The 19,467-nt window shown below is 40.9% G+C and overlaps 1 protein-coding gene across 2 annotated transcripts in view; it reads left to right on the forward strand.

Moving 5' to 3' along the window:
- Nucleotides 1-19,467, forward strand: part of YARS1 (tyrosyl-tRNA synthetase 1) — a 50,809-nt gene that overhangs the window by 2,196 nt on the left and 29,146 nt on the right. For both annotated transcript variants that reach the window (XM_058303962.2, XM_004471366.5), the window contains exons 2-5: nt 5,152-5,298; nt 5,513-5,688; nt 16,681-16,810; nt 18,742-18,822. In XM_058303962.2, coding sequence (XP_058159945.1) covers nt 5,260-5,298; nt 5,513-5,688; nt 16,681-16,810; nt 18,742-18,822 — 426 coding nt within the window. In that variant the 5' untranslated portion in view covers nt 5,152-5,259. The remainder of the gene's footprint in view (nt 1-5,151; nt 5,299-5,512; nt 5,689-16,680; nt 16,811-18,741; nt 18,823-19,467) is intronic.

The following is a 19,467-nucleotide window of genomic DNA, read 5'->3' on the forward strand; positions in this document are numbered from 1 at the left end:
TCCCTCTCAGCCATTAACTTTGCTGAGTATCATAGGTTTTGATATGTTGTATTCTCATTTTCATTCATCTCAAGATATTAACTGAATTATCTCACAATATCTTCTTTGATCCATTAATTATTTCAGAGTGTTTAAACTCCATATTTTATGGATTTTCTCTTTAAATTTATTGAGATCTGTCTTGTGCCCCAACATATGGTCTATCCTGGAGAAGTATCCATGAGCACTTGAAAAGAATGTATATCCTGGGGAGCGGGTTTGAGCACCTGCTTTCCATGTGCAAGGTCCTGGGTTCAATCCCTGGACCCTCCTAAAAAGAAAGAAATAAATAATTTAGAAAAAAAATTAAAAGCATGCATATCCTGCTCTTTTGGGGTGTAACGCTCTATAAGTGTCTGTTAGGTCTATTTCATTTATCAGATTTTTCAAGCTCTCTATCCTCTATCATGGTATTCTATTCAATACTGAGAGTGATGTATTGAAGTCTCCAACTATTATTGTAGAGACATCTATTTCTCCCTTCAGTTTTGCCAGTGTATGCCTCATGTATCTTGGTGCACTCAGGTTAGGTACGTAAATATTTTGTATAGTTATTTCTTCTTGCTGAGTCCCTTTTATTAATATATAATGACCTTCTTCATTCCTTATAGTAGTTTTGAATTTAAAATCTATTTTATCTGATATTAATATTGCTACTCCAGGGAAGCAATTTCGCTCAACTGATACAACATCCATCTACCATATGGGAGGTCCAGGATTCAAACCCAGGGCCTCCTGACCCGTGTTGTGAGCTGGCCCACATGCAATGCTGGTGTGCACAAGGAGTGCTGTGCCATGCAGGGGTGTGACCTGCGTAGGGGAGCCCCATGTGCAAGGAGTGTGCCCCGTAAGGAGAGCCACCCCATGCAAAAAAAAAAAAAAAAAGTGCAGCCTGCCCAGAAGTGGCGCTGCACACAGGAGAGCTGACACGACAAGATCACGCAACAAAAAAGGGACACAGATTCCCGGTGCTGCTGACAAGAATGCAAGCAGACACAGAAGAACACACAGCTAATGGATACAGAGAGCAGACAATGGCGGGGAAGGGGAGAAAAATAAAAATTCAAAAAAAAAACTTAGAAAAAATATATATTGCTACTTCAGCTCTTTTTTAGTTACTATTTGTATGGAATATCTTTTTCCAACCTTTCACCTTCAACCTGGTTGTGTCCTTACATTTGAGGTGAGTCTCTTGTAGACGGTATATAGATGGCTCATATTTTTTAATCCATTCTATCAGTCTATGTCTTTTGAGTGGGGAGTTGAAGCCATTAACGTTCAATACTCTTACTGCAAAGGCATTACTTACTTCATCCATTTTATCCTTTAGCTTTCCGTTATCATATCTTAATATTACCTATCTTTTTACCCTGTAATTTACCCTTCCTAATAATTTTCATTTCTACACTCTTCTCCAAGTTTGTCGCTCTTATTTTTTTCCTTTTAAGCTTCAGCACTCCCTTTAATATCTATTGTAGTTCTGGTCTTTTGTAACATACTCTCTCAATTTTTGTTAATCTATGAAGACTTTAAAATCACTATGATTTTTGAAGGACAGTTTTGCTGAATACAAAATTCTTGCCTGGCAGTTTTTCAGTACCTTAAATACATCATACCACTTTCTTCTCACCTCCATGGTTTCTGATGAGAGGTCAGCACTTTATCTTAATTGAGATTCCCTTGTATGTGATGCTTTGCTTTTCTCTTGCTGCTTTCAGAATCCTCTCTTTATCTCTAATAATTGTCATTCTGAGTAGTAGGTGTCTTGGAGTAGGTCTATTCAGATTTATTCTGCTTGGGATGTGCTGTCCTTCTTGATTATTGATCTATATGTCTTTCATAAGGGTTGGGAAGTTTTGGGTCATGATTTCCTCAAATATTCTTTCTGCCCCTTTTTCATTCTCTTCTCCTTCTGGAACACTGATAATGCATATGTTCATGCATTTCACATAGTCATTCAGTTCCCTATACCCTGTTCCATTCTTTTCTCTTTTCTTTTCCAGTTCAGATGTTGTATCCTCAGAATCACTAATTCTGTCTTCAAGCAATTCAACTCTGTTATGTGCCTCTAATGTCTTTTTAATCTCATTCATTATACCTTTCATTCCCATAAGCTCTGTTACTTTTCTTTCAAATTGTTTTGAAAGAAACACCCAGTGTCTTCTTACTGTCCTTTATCTCTTTAGTCATGTTTTCCTTCAATTCTTTTAATTGAATTATGAGATTTGTGTGATTATCATTGATTAATTGCCTTAAATCCTGCATCTTGTCAGGATATTTGCTTTGTTCCTTTGGCTGGACCATTTCTTCCTGTTTCCTAGTATTTCCTTATACTTTTTTACTGATGTTTAAGCATCTAAATATGTTAGTGAATTTACTCTGATGGTTAATTTCTCTCTTTTGCCTAGTGTTTTTTTTTTTTTCTTCTTCTTCCCTACAGCTCTTTTTCAATTTTCGGTTCATCTTTTTCTGAGTCTTTAACATTGCTCAGCTTTGGGAGCAGGTGTAGCTTAGTGATTTGAGCACCTGTTTCCTGTGTATGAGGTCCTGAGTTCAATCCCTGGTAGCTCCTAAAAAAAATTACCCAGCTTAAGTTATCGAAGTTGGGCCAGAGACTCACTAATCAGGCACAGATTTTCTTCAAGGAGATGGGGCTAAAGAGAGACTTAAAAGTATTTTTTCTCTTCGCACTTCCTGACCAGCTGGCAGATGGCACTCATCAGCAAACCTTTCCGTGGAGGTATTTCTTTCAACCTCCATTTTCCCAAGTTTCTGGTCTGACCAGAACCAAGATTCAGAGTGGGCTTTGCTAGCCAAATTCACTGAAGGGAAACCACTCTGTACTTTCTGATGCACCCTCCCTCTTCCCTTGTAGCAGCTGACAGGGAGGAAGACGTCTGTTCCCCTCTCAGTTGGCTGCAGTGAGCCAGGGATTTTAGCCAGGTTTAATGTCTTGAGGTGCCCTTTCTGGCCACAGTGGGGATTTGGTAACTGACATTGGTTGTTTTGGGTTCTTTGTCTCTCTGTCCCTTGACCTCCTAGCAGTTGCATAGCACTATCATTGTCTGCTGACCCCCAAAGCAGGTCCCTCAGACAGCTTTTGGCTCTTTCTCTGTTGTTTTTCTGAGTGTTGAGCACCATCTGCCTACTCTGATGCCATCTTCCCGAAACTCTCATACTGACTCTTTAAGTTTCCCAATAGGTGCCTGTGGGAAGGTGGAAGCTGCTTCCTTCAAGAAGGCCTAAACAGAGGCTAGTGTCTTCCCTTGTCCCTCAGGGATTCACTAGACAGACTTACAACACTAACTTTAGGAAGACAAGGTTTCCTCTGCCCATCCTAGATCCAACTGGTCATTCCTGGAATGCAGGCTGCCATTTCTGCAGCAGCCACCATAGAGGAGAGGGATGAAGAATGCTCACTGGCTTATGTATGCACTTACCTATGAAGGCTTGAAAGCTTGGCCGCCTCTCACTTCTTCCAGCATTCCCATGGTTATCTTTAAAGTCCAATCAGGGAAGTGGACTTGCCCAATGGATAGGGCGTCTGCCTACCATTTGGGAGGTCCTTGGTTCAAACCTTGGGCCTCCTTGACCCATGTGGAGCTGGCCCACACGCAGGGCTGATGCATGCAAGGAGTGCTGTGCCATGTAGGGATGTCCTCTGCCTAGAGGAGCCCCACACACAAGGAGTTCGCCCCATAGGAGAGCCGCCCAGCACGAAAGAAAGTGCAGCCTGCCCAAGAATGGCATTGCACACACGGAGAGCTGACGCAGCAAGATGACACAACAAAAAGAAACACAGATCCCCGGTGCTGCTGATAAGGATAGACAGAGTCACAGAACACACAGCGAATGGACACAGAAAGCAGACAGCTGGGGGGTGGGTAGAGAAATAAATAAATAAAAATAATAAATCTTTAAAAAATAAATAAAGTCCAGTCAGGTTCCAGACTTGCAAACTAGTTAATTCCAATCTCTTTTTCCAGTCCATTGATTGTTATTGGTAGAGGAAGCAATATGTAGAACTTCCTCTGCTGTCATTTTGCTTCATTTAAGGTCTTATACAGGGGTATAAGTTAATCACATTTTGGGATTCGAAGGTCTCTCTGATTATCTTTTGCAGCATGGATTGGAGGGAGCAAGAGTAAAATGGGAGACCTAGGAGACCTAGGAGTTATCTTGGTGGGATCTGATGGTGGCCTGCACTAGAGTGGTGGCGTGGAGGTGGATAGAAGTAGGAGGATTTAGGAGCTATTTTGGAATAGCTTAAGCAGGTCAGTGGATGATAGTAATATTTACTGAATTAGTGAAACTATAAATGAAAAAGATGGTTGGAGAATGAGATAGGGAGGGGAGAACATGAGTTTAAATTTGAATATGCTGTTTTAATTAACTGGGTTAATAACAAGCAACTGTTCTATATATAGGTGTGGCAAGAGATTTGGGAGTTACTAGTTCATAAGCAGTAACTGAAGGAACTGAATGGGGTTACTTTGGGAAAAGGTAGAGAAAGAAGAGATTAGATCCCCAAGGATTGCTGATATTTAATGACAAGGAGCAGCTGCAAAGAAATATGAGGTCCAGCAGGCAGAGAAGTAAGAGGAAGAGCAAGACATGGAAATAAAGGAGACCAAAAGAAGAGAGTGTTTCATGGAGGGAGTGAAAGCTAGAAAGTATTCATTGAATTTAGCAACATGGAGGTCACCTGTGGTCTGAGGGAGAGCATTTTCAGTGCTGTGATGGGGCTATGAAATTCAGATTAGATGGGAAATAAGGAAATGGTGACCAAAATAAGAAACAACTATTTCAAGAAGTTTGACTATGAAACGAATGAGAATGAGTTAGAGGTAGCTAGAGAGGAAGATGTGGTTAGGGACAGCTCCCCACACCCCCATCATCACCATCATTTCACTGGAGTGGTGCTAGTTGCAGTACCAAATTGGGTTGGCTCTCAGTCAGCTTTGAGAGCATGGCTGGGCCTCCCTGCTGGCTGTTAGCCTGGATCCCAGGTGATACAGGTCTTTGTCTTTCTTGTCACAGGGTAAGGGACTCATCCCCACCACTGAGAAAGGTGGGACACAACATTAAACTGCTTTTCTCTTTCCACAACAGGAGGTTCTGGGAGAAGAGAAGCTGAAAGAGATACTAAAGGAGCGGGAACTTAAAATTTACTGGGGAACAGCAACCACAGGCAAGCCACATGTGGCCTACTTTGTTCCCATGTCTAAAATCGCAGACTTCCTGAAGGCAGGATGTGAGGTAAGAACGAAAGGTATAAGCCAAGCCATTGCCCTTAGGGATAGCCAGAAGAGTGGCTTGACAGTGGGGAGGAGGTTACTTGGACAAATTCACACTTTTGTTTTTTAAGCAAAAGAGGGATTTATTATTTTATATAACTGAAAGATCCAGGTGTAGGCTTTGGGCAGAGCTTGGTTCAGGGCACATTCACATTTTGATGGTCCCTTATATCCAGGTAACAATTCTGTTTGCGGATCTTCATGCATATCTGGATAACATGAAAGCCCCATGGGAACTTCTAGAACTCAGAACCAGCTACTATGAGAATGTGATCAAGGCCATGCTAGAAAGCATTGGTGTGCCCTTGGAGAAGCTCAAGTTTGTCAAAGGCACTGATTACCAGCTCAGCAAGTAAGTGTTCCACCCTCCTCATGGATCTGACGCTTCTAGCTAATTACATGCCTATGGAGGTCAGATACTCTTTAAATTTGAATTAGAAGCTGTTTGGCTCTACCTATTAAGGACCATTAAAATCTTTATACCCTTTGTCCTTTATTTCATCATTCAACAATGTACTGACTAATAAATACCTAGGTATTATTCTATTTACTCGAGATATAAATGTAATCTTGGCAAAATCCTTGGCCTTGCAGAGTTCACAGCATATGGGAGAATGACGATAACCAACTTAGCCTCCCCTTTTCCTTCCAGCCTCAGTAAATAACGTTAAAAGAAATATGAAAGAAAAATATTTCGCCTAATTCCCACCTGCCCCAACAACCTTCATTGCTTCCTATTTTTGTCAATTTTATTCATGTTTTTAATGTTACCACAGATATAATTTTGTATCCTAATTTTTCACTTTCCTATTTCCTAATTCCCCCTGCTGCTTCTTAATTTCCACATTTAAAATTTTTTAAAACCTTTCAAATAAGCCTTTATAACTATATGCCATGCATCAATTACTGTACTAGGCCATTTTACATTTCAACCCTCAAAGCAACTTTTCAAGGAAAATTGTTCACTGATATTTCACTAATAAGAAAATAGTCAGATTTCACTTCCCCAAATTCGTACAGCTAGTTAAGTAGAAGAGCCAGAAAGTGAACCCAGGTCTCTTGCTTCTACAGCCTTGGTAGAGTACCTGAAGTTTCTTTCATTTTTACATTTAATCTACAGGTATTTATGTATACCTATTATATGCTCGGCACTGTTCTAGGTACTGGTTATGCAAAAGTAAAGTAAAACAAAAGTACCTATACTCATGGGGTTTACCTGAGAGTACAAATGGTAAACAAGTAAACATATTAATATACATAGCATATCAGATGGTGATAGGTGCTACAAAGAAAAATAAAGTAGGGCAGCTGAGGGAAAAAAGATTCTCAGGGAAGTGTGGGGTTTCTATTTAAATAAGGTAATTAGGGAAGTCCTTCCTGATAAGATGACATTAGACAGAGACCTGAAGAAGGTAAGGCATGAAAGTATTTATTGACATTGTTCTAGGCCCTGGAGTTTAGTAGTGAATAAAACAAGAAAGATCTTTCTTTTCCTAGAACTTAACAGAATTTGTTAAGATGGAATGAGAAGATCGGATAAATAAATAAAGCCATCTTCTTCAAAGTCACTACATCTTTCTCTATATACAAAAGTGAAGTTAGGGAAGCAGATGTGCCTGAAGTGATAGAGCTTCTGCCTACCATATGGGGGGACCTGGGTTCAATCCCTGGGACCTCCTGGTGAAAAAGAAGAAGAAAAAAAAGCGTGCCTGCACAGTGAGCCAGTGCCTATGTGAGTGCCCACGCCTGCACCCACACAAGTGAGTCACGCAGCAAGATGATGAGCATCAAAAGAGAGACAAGTCAAGGTGAAGCGCAGCAGACCAGGAACTGAAGTGGCACAATTGACAGGGAACCTCTCTCCACATCAGAGGGCCCTAGGATCGAATCCCGGTGAAGCCTAGAGGAGAAAGATGACAAGAGAAGATAAAAAGAGAAATAGATACAGAAGATCACACAGTAAATGGATACAGACAGCAAAAATAGCAGGGTGGGGGAGGGGGAGGGGGAGGGGAAGGGAAAAAAAGAACGTGGCTTAGAAGCGGATGTAGCTCAAGTGGTTGAGCACCTGCTTCCCATTTGCAGTCCTAGGTTTGATCCCTGGTACCTCCTAAAAACAAAGAAACAAACAAAAAGACCTTGGCTTTCTAAATGCACACTTTGATACACTCCCTCTGCTCCAAACACATAACAATGATAGATAAAAATATAAAAGTAAGAAACCAGGTTCAAAAACAAGATAGGGAGCAGGTATAGCTCAGTTGGTTGAGCACCTGTTTCCCATGTATGAGTTCTTAGGTTTAATCTCCCATACCTCCTAAAAAAAACAATAAGATGAACATCTTTCTTTTAAGAGAAACACAATTGAAATACAAATTGGTAAGTTGGGCAGAAGTTATCAGTCTGCTGGACTCTAGTCTAAAAGTGGACAGATGGGGCAAATCAGGCTTACTGCTTGGAGCCTGGGCATACAAAGTAAGGCTTTTCCCCTTTCCCATCCCCTCACTATCTCAAGAAAATTGTTAGGGAGTTAGGGAGTGGGGCATTATTGCCCAACTACCTGGATCTTTGAGAATTTTTTAAAAATTGTAATAAAATAAACATAACATACATTTTACCATTTTAAACATTTTCTTAATTTTTAAAAAATTCTTTATTTTGAAATACTTTCAAACTTACAGGACAGTTACAAAAATAATATAAACCCATACAAAGAACTCCAACATGCCCCTCAGATACCCATATCCACTGATTTTAACATTTTGCCACATTCTTTTCTCTCTTTCTCTCTCTCTCCCTCCCCCTCCCCCTCCTATTTTTTTCTCCATCTTTCTATCTTTTCATCTGTCTCCTGGTCTGTTAGTCTGTCTATCAATCCATTTTCTGAACACTTGACTGTGGTTGTATACATCATGCTCCTTGAACATTTAATACTGCCATGCACAGTTCCTAAAAACAACACTTATGTAACCATCTTTTTAAGTATAGTTATCAAGTTGAAGAAATTTCAAATTGATTTAAAGTTTACAGCCCCTATTCGAGTTTTTCATATGTTCCAATACTGTCTGTATTAGTCAGCCAAAGGGGTGCTGATGTAGAATACCAGAAGTCTGTTGACTTTCATAAAGGGTATTTATTTGGGGTAGGAGCTTACAGATACCAGGACATAAAGCATAAATACTTCTCTCACCAAAGTACTTCCATGTGTTGGAGCAAGATGACTGTGGATGTCTGCCAGGGTTCAGACTTCCTAGGTTCCTCTTGTCCCAGGTCTTGCTTCTCTCCAGGCTCAGAGTTCCTCCCTTCCCAGGGCTTGCTTCTCCAGGCTCAGGGTTCCTTTCTTCCCAGGACTTGCTTCTCTTTGCTCACAACCATTCTCCCCTGTGTGCTTACTTCCTGGGGCTCCAGCTCAAGACTCCAGCATCAGACTGCAACATCAAAAAATCTCCAACTCTGTCCTTTGCCATGTCTTTGGTAGGTGGGGACTCAACACCCTACTGGTGTGGACCAATCAAAGCCCTAATCATAATTTAATCACACCTCGGTACAGACCAGTTTACAATCATAATCCAAAATCTAGTTTTGGAATTCATAACTATATCAAACTGCTACGCTGTCCCTTTGAGTCTTTTCTCCTCCTTAATCATCTATTTCATTTAATTGTCTCTTTAGTTGTTTTCCCCCCCCCCCTTTTCTTCCTTTCTGTTTCTTTCTAAAGATTTATTTATTTATTTCTCCTCCCCTGTTGTTGGCGCTCACCATGTCTGTTTGTTTTGTGGTTTTGTACTCTCTGTGTCTGCTCCTCTTTTTTTTTTTTTTTAGGAGGCACCAGGAACCAAACCTGGGACCTCCCATGTGGAGGCACCCAATTGCTTGAGCCATCTCTGCTCCCTGCTTTTGTGTCTCTCATTGTGTATCCTCATTGTGTCTCCTTGTTGAGTCAGCTCCCTGCGCTAGCCTATCACATTAGCTTGCTGTATTGCTCATCTTCTTTAGGAGGCACCAAGAACTGAACCCAGGACACCCCCCCCCATGTGGTAGGCAGGCACCCAACTGTTTGAGCCATATCCACTTCCCTTTTTCTTTCTTTCTAGAGACAACAAAAACTTTCCCATCTCAACCACTCCCAAGCATACCATTAATGGAATTAATCATATTCACAATATTACAGTACTCTTACCACCTTCTATTACTCAAACCTTCCCACCTCTCCAAACAGAAATCCTACATCCATTATGCATTAACTCTTCATTCCCACTACCCCCTGCCTCTGGTAATGTGTACTCTAATAATTCTGTCTCTATGAGTTTGCATATTCTCTGATACTTCCTTTGTAATTATCATGGGACTAAAGTTTAACATTCTAAATCTATAACAAGATTATAGCTTTTTTTAATCGATAAAAATATATATCTTGTTTGCTTTGACGCAACTTAACTTCAGTAGCGAATAGGATAATAATTTAAAAAATAGCATATATAAGCTGTGTTCCTATACTCCTCCATCCCCCTCCTTTACGTGTTTATACATTATGAGTCCAAAACCACTGATTTACCATTACATTTTATGCATTTGCCTTTTAGATCAGTGGGAAACAGTGGCATTGCAAACCAAAAATACCATAGTACTGGCGTTTTTTTACCCATGCCATTCTCCTCACTGGAGATCTTTATTTTTTTATTTTTTTCTTCTATTGTCTATTGTCCTTCCCTTTCAACCTGTAGAACTCTCTTTAGTGATGACAAACTCTCTCAGCTTTTATTTATCAGGGAATGTCTTAATTTCACCCTCATTTTTGAAAGAAAATTTTGCCAAATATAAAATTCTTGGCTGGCAAGTTTTTGCTTTCAGCACTTTAAGTATGTCATACCACTTGCCTTCTTCCCCCCATAATTTCCAATGAGAAATTAGAATTTAATCTTATTGATGATCCCTTTTATGTGACACATTGTCTCTCTCTTGCAGCTTTCAGAATTTTCTCTCAATCTTTGGCATTTGACAATTTGATTATAATATGCTGTGGCATGAGTCTATTTGTTTGGAGTTTTCTAAACATCGTGGATGTGTAGATTCATGTCTTTTGTTGAATTTGGGAAGTTATCCATTATTTCTTTCAATATTCTCTGCCCCTTTCTCTCTCTCTTTTCCTTCTGGGCCTCCCACAATGCATTTAATTGTACACTTCATGGTGTCCCACAGGTTCCTCAGGCTCTGTTCACTTTTTTTCATTCTTTTTCTGCTCCTCAGACTAGATAATTTCAATTGTCTTATCTTCAGATTCACTGATCCTTTCTTCTGCCAGTTCCAATATGCTCCAGGGAATTTTTTATTTCTGTTACTATGGTCTTCAGCTCTGTTTGGTTCCTTTTCAGTAATTTCCTTCTCTCTGTTGTGTTCATCTGTTGTTTTCCTGATTTTCTTTAGTTCTTTGTCCATATTTTCCTTTAGCCTTTTGAGCATATTTAGGGCTTTTTTTTAAAGTCTTATTCTGGTGTATCCCAGGTCTAGTGTCCCTCATCGATGGTTTCTAATGCTTAAATATCCTTTGCCTGTGCCATTACTTTCTGTTTCTTTGTATGTTTTGTGACCTTTTGTTGGTACCAGGATATTTTGATATTTTAATGTGTTATTCCTAGAATTTAGACTGAGGTGTAGGAGCATCCCTAATCCTTTCTGCTCATGCATCTTATCTTGGGCATGCACATGTGGACCTAGGAGTTCTCCCATTTACATGATTCTGAATGTCCCTCCTTCCCTCAGAAACAGTTTCCTTGGGTACCAGGCACTACACTATATATCTGACAGCCAATAATCCCTTGTCCAGACAGCATGACTTTACTTCTATCCAACAGTGTTCTGTAGGAGAGTTCTGTAGGAGAGTTCCATGAGCTACCTTCTACACACCGGACAAGTTCTGTAACGAGTCCCTCAGGCTACCACCAGACAGATTAGGCCAGACCTTCATACTCCCAGTATGTGCTTGAGAGTTACTCTGCTCCCTCCAGAACCAGGACCAGGGATCCACACTGGGCATGCTGGCTGGCTGTGGCTGAGCTGGTAAAGGGAGGGGAGGGAACAGCCAGAGTGCCAGAAGATCCTACTGCTTTCTTTTTTTTTCCTTTTGTCGTATTGCTTTCTTCCTACTGCTTTTAATAGTCTTTTTCTTGAATCAGAGCTTACCCTGTCACTGCGGTCGTTTAACTGTTTGCTGGAATATTTTTCTACCAATTTTTGTTAGTTGTTCAAGTTTCTGGGGTGGGGGCGGGGCGAGGAGAATGGGAAGAACCCTGAAGCATCTCACTCCTCTGCCATCTTAAACAGGGCAGGGTCCATTTTAACCATTTTTAATTGTGCTGTTCAGTTGCATTAACATCCTTGATGTTGTGTAAACATCACCACTATTTTCAGAACTTTTTAATCATCCATAACAAAAACTCGGTACTTATTAAGCAATAACTCTTTTTTTTAAATGCATTTAAAGATTTATTTTATTTATTTATTCTCCCCATCCCCTTGTTGTTCAAGGTCACTGTCTGATCTCTGTCCATTCGTTGTGTGCTCTCTGTGTCTGCTCATCTTCTCTTTGGGAGACACCAGGAACTGAACCTGGGACCTCCCATGGGGGAGAGAGGTGCTCAATCGCTTGAGCCATCTCAGCTCCCTGGTTTGTTCTGCCTCTCATTGTCCTTTCCTCTTTGTGTCTCTTTGTTGCATCATCTTGTTGCATCAGCTCACCACACCTGCCCATTGCACCAGCTCGCCTTCTCCAGGAGGCACTGGGAACTGAACCTGGGACCTCCCATGTAGTAGGTGGAAGCCCAATCGCTTGAGCCACATCTCCTTCCCAAGCAATAACACTTTTTATCAAGCCTTAGGCCTATGGAGACTGGAGTATGTGCAAACCAAGGATTCAGCCAAGCTGTTCACCATTTATGAGGTGCTGTGTCCTTGATATTACCAGAAAAAAAGGCATAAGCTCTAAAATACCAAGGAATAACATCCATTTTTTAAAAAGGGAAAGAAATTATGGAACAAAAAAAGGTAGAAATGAAACATGAACATGTAGAAATGAAAAAGAATTACTAAAATTCCTGGAAATGGGAAGCAGATGTGGCTCAAGTAATTAGACTTTTTTTTTTTTTAAGATGTATTTATTTCTCTGCCCCCCCCCCCCGTTGTCTGTTCTCTGTGTCCATTTTGCTGCATGTTCTTTGTCCGCTTCTGTTGTTGTCAGCGGCATGGGAATCTGTATCTCTTTTTGTTGCATCATCTTGCTGTGTCAGTTCTCCGTGTGTGCGGCGCCATTCCTGGGCAGGCTGAACTTTCTTTTGCACTGGGCGGCTTTCCTTTCCGGGCACACTCCTTGCGCATGGGCTCCCCTACACAGGAGACACCCCTGCGTGGCATGGCACCCCTTGCGCCCATCAGCACTGCGCATGGGCCAGCTCCACACGAGTCAAGGAGGCCCAGGGTTTGAACCACAGACCTCCCATGTGGTAGACAAACGCCCTAACCACTGGGCCAAGTCCACTTCCCTGATTAGACTTCTGCCTACCACATGGGAGGTCTTGGGTTCAGTTCCCAGTGCCTCCCAAAGAGAAGATGAGCAGACACAGAGAGCACAAGGTGACTGCAAACAACAAGGGGGAAGGGAAGCACACTTTGCCCAGTGGATAGGGCATCCGCCTACCACATGGGAGGTCCACGGTTCAAACCCTGGGCCTCCTTGACCCGTGTGGAGCTGGCCCATGCACAGTGCTGATGCGCTCAAGGAGGACCCTGTCATGCAGGGGTGTCGCCTGCGTAGGGGAGCCCCATGCACAAGGAGTGCGCCCATAAGGAGACCTGCCCAGCGTGAAAGAAAGTGCAGCCTGCCCATGAATGGCGCCGTACACATGGAGAGCTGATACAACAAGATGACACAACAAAAAGAAACACAGATTCCTGGTGCCACTGATAAGGATAGAAGCGGTCACAGAAGAACACATAGTGAATGGACACAGAGAGCAGACAACTGGGGGGAAGGGGAAGAAATAAATTTAAAAAAAAAAAACAACAAGGGGGAAGGGATAAACAAAAGAAACCTTTAAAAAAAGAAACCTTGGAAATGAAAATTTCAGTCCTTAAAGTAAAAAAAAAAAAAACTTCAGTAGATGTTATCAACTCTAAACTGCACACATTTAAAAAGAAAATTAGAAATTTAAAGCATAGTACTAAGAAATTCACCTAGAATGCAGCCTGGAGAGATGAAACAAAAATGAGAATGTGGTTGAGATGTGGATAAGAATATTTGTTTTCCAGTAGTCTGGCAAATTGGTACTCTGGCCTGCCTTTCCTGCTGAAAACAGCTATAAATACTGGATATAAGTGCTTGTCCTAGAAAAGAAGAAAGCTGAAAATTAATGAACTAAACATTCATGCTGAAGTTAGCAAAAGAGCCTCAAAATAATACAATAAGAGGAAAGCAGAAATTAATATAACATACAATAGAGAGGAGTCACAAAGCCAAAAGTTGGCTCTTTGACAAGACTAATAAAATTGACAAACCTCTTAAAAGATCATTCAAGAAAAAAGAGAAAGCACAAATAAATCATTTAGAAATGGAAAAAAGGGGCACAGGTACAGGTACTGCAGAGAGTATAAGAATTATAAAAGGTCATTGTGAACAGCTTTATGCCAACAATTTTGAAAGCTGTGATTAATTGAAAAAATATAATTCATCAAACTGATTAGGGGCACATCTCTGCAGCACACACACAGTTCATGCCTCAGGCCATGTGCTTTTCTCATTTTCTTGTTTCTTTTTTTCTTTTTTGTCTTTATTTTTTTTAATGTTACATTCAAAAAATATGAGGTCCCCATATAGCCCCTACCTCCCCTCACCCCACTCCTCCCACTCTTGTTTCTTAATAGACTCTTTACTTCCTTGCCTACCCTAAAAAAATAAAATAAAATAAAATAAAAACTGATTAGGAAAAAATAGAAAACATATATTTCTATAACTACTGAAAGAATTAAATCAATAGTTTAAAAATCTTCCTTCCCACAAAAATGCTTAGTAGCCCCAGACAGTCTTGGTGAGCTCCACCAAAGGCACAAATAATTCAATCCTAAATTATCACAGAAACAGCAAAAAGATTATTCCAGAACCTGATGAGGTCAGTATGATAAAGAAAAAATACAGACGAGCCATACAATGGAAAATATTCATCCTTCAAGTAATAATGAAAGATGTACAAGATCTTTATGGATAAAATTAGAAAACTATCAACAGATGTTAAAGACATAAATATATGGAAACTTGGGAAGCTCTATCAACTGATGGAGCATCCATCTACCATATGGAGGGTCCAGGGTTTGATCCCCAGGGCCTCCTGACCCATGTGGTGAGCTGGCCCACGTGCAGTGCTGCTGCGCACAAGGAGTGCCATGCCACACAGGGCTGTCGCCCGTATAGGGGTGCTCCATGCACAAGGAGTGCGCCCCACAAGGAGAACTGCCCCACGTGAAAAACGCATTCCACCCAGGAGTGGCTCCACACACATGGAGAGCTGACACAGCAAGATGATGCAACAGGAAAGCGGATTTGGCTCAACTGATAGAGCATCTGCCTACCATATAGGAGGTCCACAGTTCAAACCCAAGGCCTCCTGACCCATGTGGTGAGCTGGCCCACGCGCAGTGCTGACGTGTGCAAGGAGTGCCATGCCACACAGGGCTATCCCCCGTGTAGGGGAGCCCCACACGCAAGGAGCGCACCTTGCATAGAGAACCGCTGCACGTGAAAAAAAAAAAAAAGCACAGCCTGTGCAGGAGTGGTGCAGCACACATGGAGAGCTGATGTGGCAAGATGGTGCAGCAAAAAGAGACACAGATTCCTGTTGCCGCTGACAAGAATGTAAGCAGAGACAGAAGAACACAGCGAATGGACACAAAGAGCAGACAATGGGGGGTAGGGGGGGACGGTAGATAAATAAATAAAATATAAATCTTTAAAAAAGAAAAAAGACAATGCAACAGAAAGAGACACAGATTTCTGGTGCCTCCTGATAAGAATGCAAGTGGACACAGAAGAAAACACAGCGAATGGACCCAAGAAAGCAGACAACAGCGGTGGGGGGAGGGGTAAGGTGAGAGAAATAAATAAAATAAATCTTTTAAAAAAAAAAGAGTTTATGAAACTGCCTTTATCATCCCAGGATGAAGAAAATTAAACAAGACTCTCAAAGCACAAATCACAAGGAAAAGATTGGTGAACTCAGTAACATTAAAATTAAGACCTTGCCTCATCAAAAGTAGAATAAAGTAAAAAGAGCCACAATTCAGAGAAGATATTTATCACACATTTAAGTGACAAAGGGTTAATTAATATCCAGTATTACATTTTAAAAATTAAAAAATTAGTTTTTTCCTTTTGTTTTTTTGTTTTAACAGTGAGTCAGTCTGGTAGAAAAAGACATTTCACTGAGGGAAAAAAAATGAACAATAACATATTCAACTTCCATGGTTATTATTAAAGAAATGTATATTAAAATCACAGAAACTGTTCCACACTCACCAGATTGGCAAAAGTGACAATGTTAAGTAATAAAATTGATAAAAATCACTTTGCAAAATAGTTTAGCATTCTCTAGTAAAGTTCAAAATGTAAATTCTCTATGATCCAGAAATTTTACTCCTAGGTATATATTGAGAAACTTGCATATGAATACCAGGATACACAAACAAGAATTTTTAAAACATATTGTTTAGAGATATAAACATAACATAAAATTTTAAAGAAATGCAAAATGTTGGATAGTCATTACTCTGAAGGCAGAAGATATGGGATAGAATTGAGGAGGGGCACTCAGGAACTTCAGAAAAATTCTTAGGTCCTTTATTTTAAACTAGAATATCCTCATTATTCCTTGCATGTATTGAGGTTAAAAAAAAAAAAGACATGGTAGATAGATTGAGAAAGGCTGACATTTATCTACTAGGCATTCCAGCAGAAGAGAATGGAGGAGAATGGCAGAAAAGTGGTATCTGAGGAAATAATAGCTGAAAATTTTCCGGAGTGAAGATTAATCCAAGCCATCTTTTTAAAGGAAAAACAAAAACAATGTGACATTTTGAGGGAAAGGCTCACATTTTAGAAGCCACCTGGCAGTGTTCCCTTTGAAGGTTCTAGGATTGGAGGAGTAAATTGGGAGTTGTACAATATAGCCCTAGAAAAAGAAAGTATATGTCCACGTGGCAACTTTTACCAGACAAAAGCAACTTTAATGTGTTTTAGGACTGCCCTGAGAAACTGAGGCCTAGGCCTAGTCTTACAGCTGTCCCCTCTTCATTTCCTCTTCAGAGAGTACACACTAGATGTGTACAGACTCTCCTCTGTGGTCACCCAGCATGATTCCAAGAAAGCTGGAGCAGAGGTGGTAAAGCAGGTGGAGCATCCTTTGCTGAGCGGTCTGCTCTACCCTGGATTGCAGGTACTTAACAGGAATGGAGGGGCCCCTATTACCTTTTCCGCTCTGTTTCCATCTCCTGGGTACAAGGCTCCATCTCAGCTCCAGCTAAGCTGATGCAATTCCTTCACCATGCTGTCGGTCGTCTTCTTTCTCACTGTCCTCCCCCCGCTGCCCCTTACTGTGTTGCTCTTTCACTTCTTCCCTTGTACATCCTCTCTCCCTGTCTGTCCTTCAGACATTGCTCATCTCACACATCTTCTTTAGGTTAACCACAATCCCTTGGTTGAAGAAAATAATAAATATCAGACATGATCCTATTTTCCATTAAACAAAGCAAACACATCGTATTTCATATACGTGTATATATTTGTAGGAGCAAGGAAAAAGATGGACAAATACTAACTAAGGCGTTAATACTGGTCACCTCAGGAAGTAGCATAAGAATTTGGATATACTTAACTTTTTCTTTGTATACCTCTGTAATGTTTGATACATTATGACTAGCATGGATTACCTTAGTAATAAAAATGACAGTTACGTAATAATAAGAATTTAGTAATAATACTAAGAATTTAAGTTTATAAGAAAATAAAGTTTTCTCGTTACCTCAAAGGTGATCTTTCCAAGATTAAACTTAGAGACATTCTAGATCTGTACTGTCCAGTATGGTAGCCCCTAGTCATAATATGTGGCTACTAAAATTAATTAAAAATTTTTAAAAATTCAGTTCTTCAGTCATACTGACTCCATTTCAAGGGCTCACTAGTGGCTAACATACTGAACAACAACACAGATACAGAATATGTTCATCATTGCAGAAAGTTGTTTTAGACAGTGCTGTTCTAGATTCTTCCTGCCTGCTCACCTTTCTCTTCGTCTCCCCCTGCTTCTTCCTCTTACCCCCATCTAATCAGGCACCAAGTCTTACTAATTCTACCCCTTAATTCATTCTTGCTCTGCCTTGGTTCCCCCACTGCCTTGCTTCCTCATCATCTCTCACCTGGACTCTCACACCAGCCTTACAATAGTTTTCCCTATCTCTAACCCACAGGCCTGTGATCGTTCTACAGTACTGGTCCTCTTTTCTCCCCTCCTTAAAACCATTCACTGGCCAGGCTAAAGCTAGGACCCTGGCGTGATATTCAGGTCCTTAGCTACTCTTATAACCCCTTCCTTCACTCACCACTTCCCATTTGCTTGAAGTTTGTTTTTGTGCAGATCAGGTCACTCTTAGCTCCCTAAACACTTTACACGTCTCTACTTTCTCACATTCTGTTTCCTATGCTTCGTGAAAACAGCTATATGTTGTTCAGAACCACGAACTGATTCTAGGAAGCACCCCCCCCAACACCCATCTGACTAGATAATCATTTCTTCCATTGTTAGCACTGGTCCTTATAGTTTAGCCCTTATCGCACTGTATTTCAATTATCTGTTTATATGTCTCTCCCCATCTGGATAATCAGGCTTCTTGAAGGCACAGTTTGGGTCTGATTCATCTCTGCATCCACAGAACTGGCACAAGGCCCAGCACGTAGTGTTCTTCACTAGTTCAGTCTTGCCTTTTTTTCTGAACTCTTACACCACTTACTTTTCTAAACCACTTTTTTGGCATTTGCCATAGGCTGTCTTATTCAGTGGTATACCTTGAATATCCCTGTGGTTTGTCTTTCTCCTTCTACCCTCTAGTCCCCACTGGATTGTGTACTTCCTGAGAGCAAAGGCTGTTCCTCTTGTTTACTTCCACCACAACTTCTGCATGGGATACTGTTTGCTGCAGGCACTCAGCAAATGTTTTTGCAGCTCTCTTGAGGCCAATAGGGATGCTGAATGCCATTTGCTTCCTGGCTCTACCTTCTGAAAAATGTAGTGACTGTTAAAAGTTCCTTGTTTCTCAGACCCATGTTGAAGAAATACAGTAGGAATTTATGCTGATGTTTTTCTTTCCGTAGGCCTTGGATGAAGAGTATTTGAAAGTAGATGCCCAGTTTGGAGGTGTTGATCAGAGAAAGATTTTCACATTTGCAGAAAAGGTTAGTGCCCTTTTTCCTATCTTATTTCATTGGAACCTCAGAGGTGTGCAGCTTAAGTTTATTGAACTAGAAAGTGCCAGACCCACTAATCATAGCCATACTGTATGGTAGGTATTATTTTCTCTGTTTTATAGTTGAGAAAACTGAGGCTGGAAAGAGTAAAAAAGTTGTCCAAAGCTATACTGTGTGACTGTTGAGGAATTAGTACCCAGATCTGTCTGACTTCAAAGCCCAAGCTCTTGCTACCACATCTGGCTGCCACCAGGAAGCTGCCTCAGGACCTGTTGGATTTTCTTCTTTCCTAGTAGCTCAGTTTCCAGGGAGAGGAACTACCACTTATAACTATTGCTCCTTTCCATAGCATTCGGTCTGAATTGCCCTGGATCATATGCAAACTGTTCATCTCTGGGATATGAGGTTTAATAAGAAATCAGCACAAACCGATAATAGTTCTTTTCTGGGAAAGAACTAGAATAAGTTGAAAAGGGCTCTTAAGAAGTAGGTGGGGGAAGCATATGTAGATAGAGCATCCGCCTACCATATGGAGTGGGTCCAGGGTTCTATACCCAGGGTCTCCTGACTTGTATGGTGAGCTGGCCCATGCACAGTACTGCCGTGCCCAAGGAGTGCTGTGCCACGCAGGGG

Source organism: Dasypus novemcinctus, chromosome 9 (assembly GCF_030445035.2).
Source record: "Dasypus novemcinctus isolate mDasNov1 chromosome 9, mDasNov1.1.hap2, whole genome shotgun sequence".
NCBI classification, from domain to species: domain Eukaryota; kingdom Metazoa; phylum Chordata; class Mammalia; order Cingulata; family Dasypodidae; genus Dasypus; species Dasypus novemcinctus.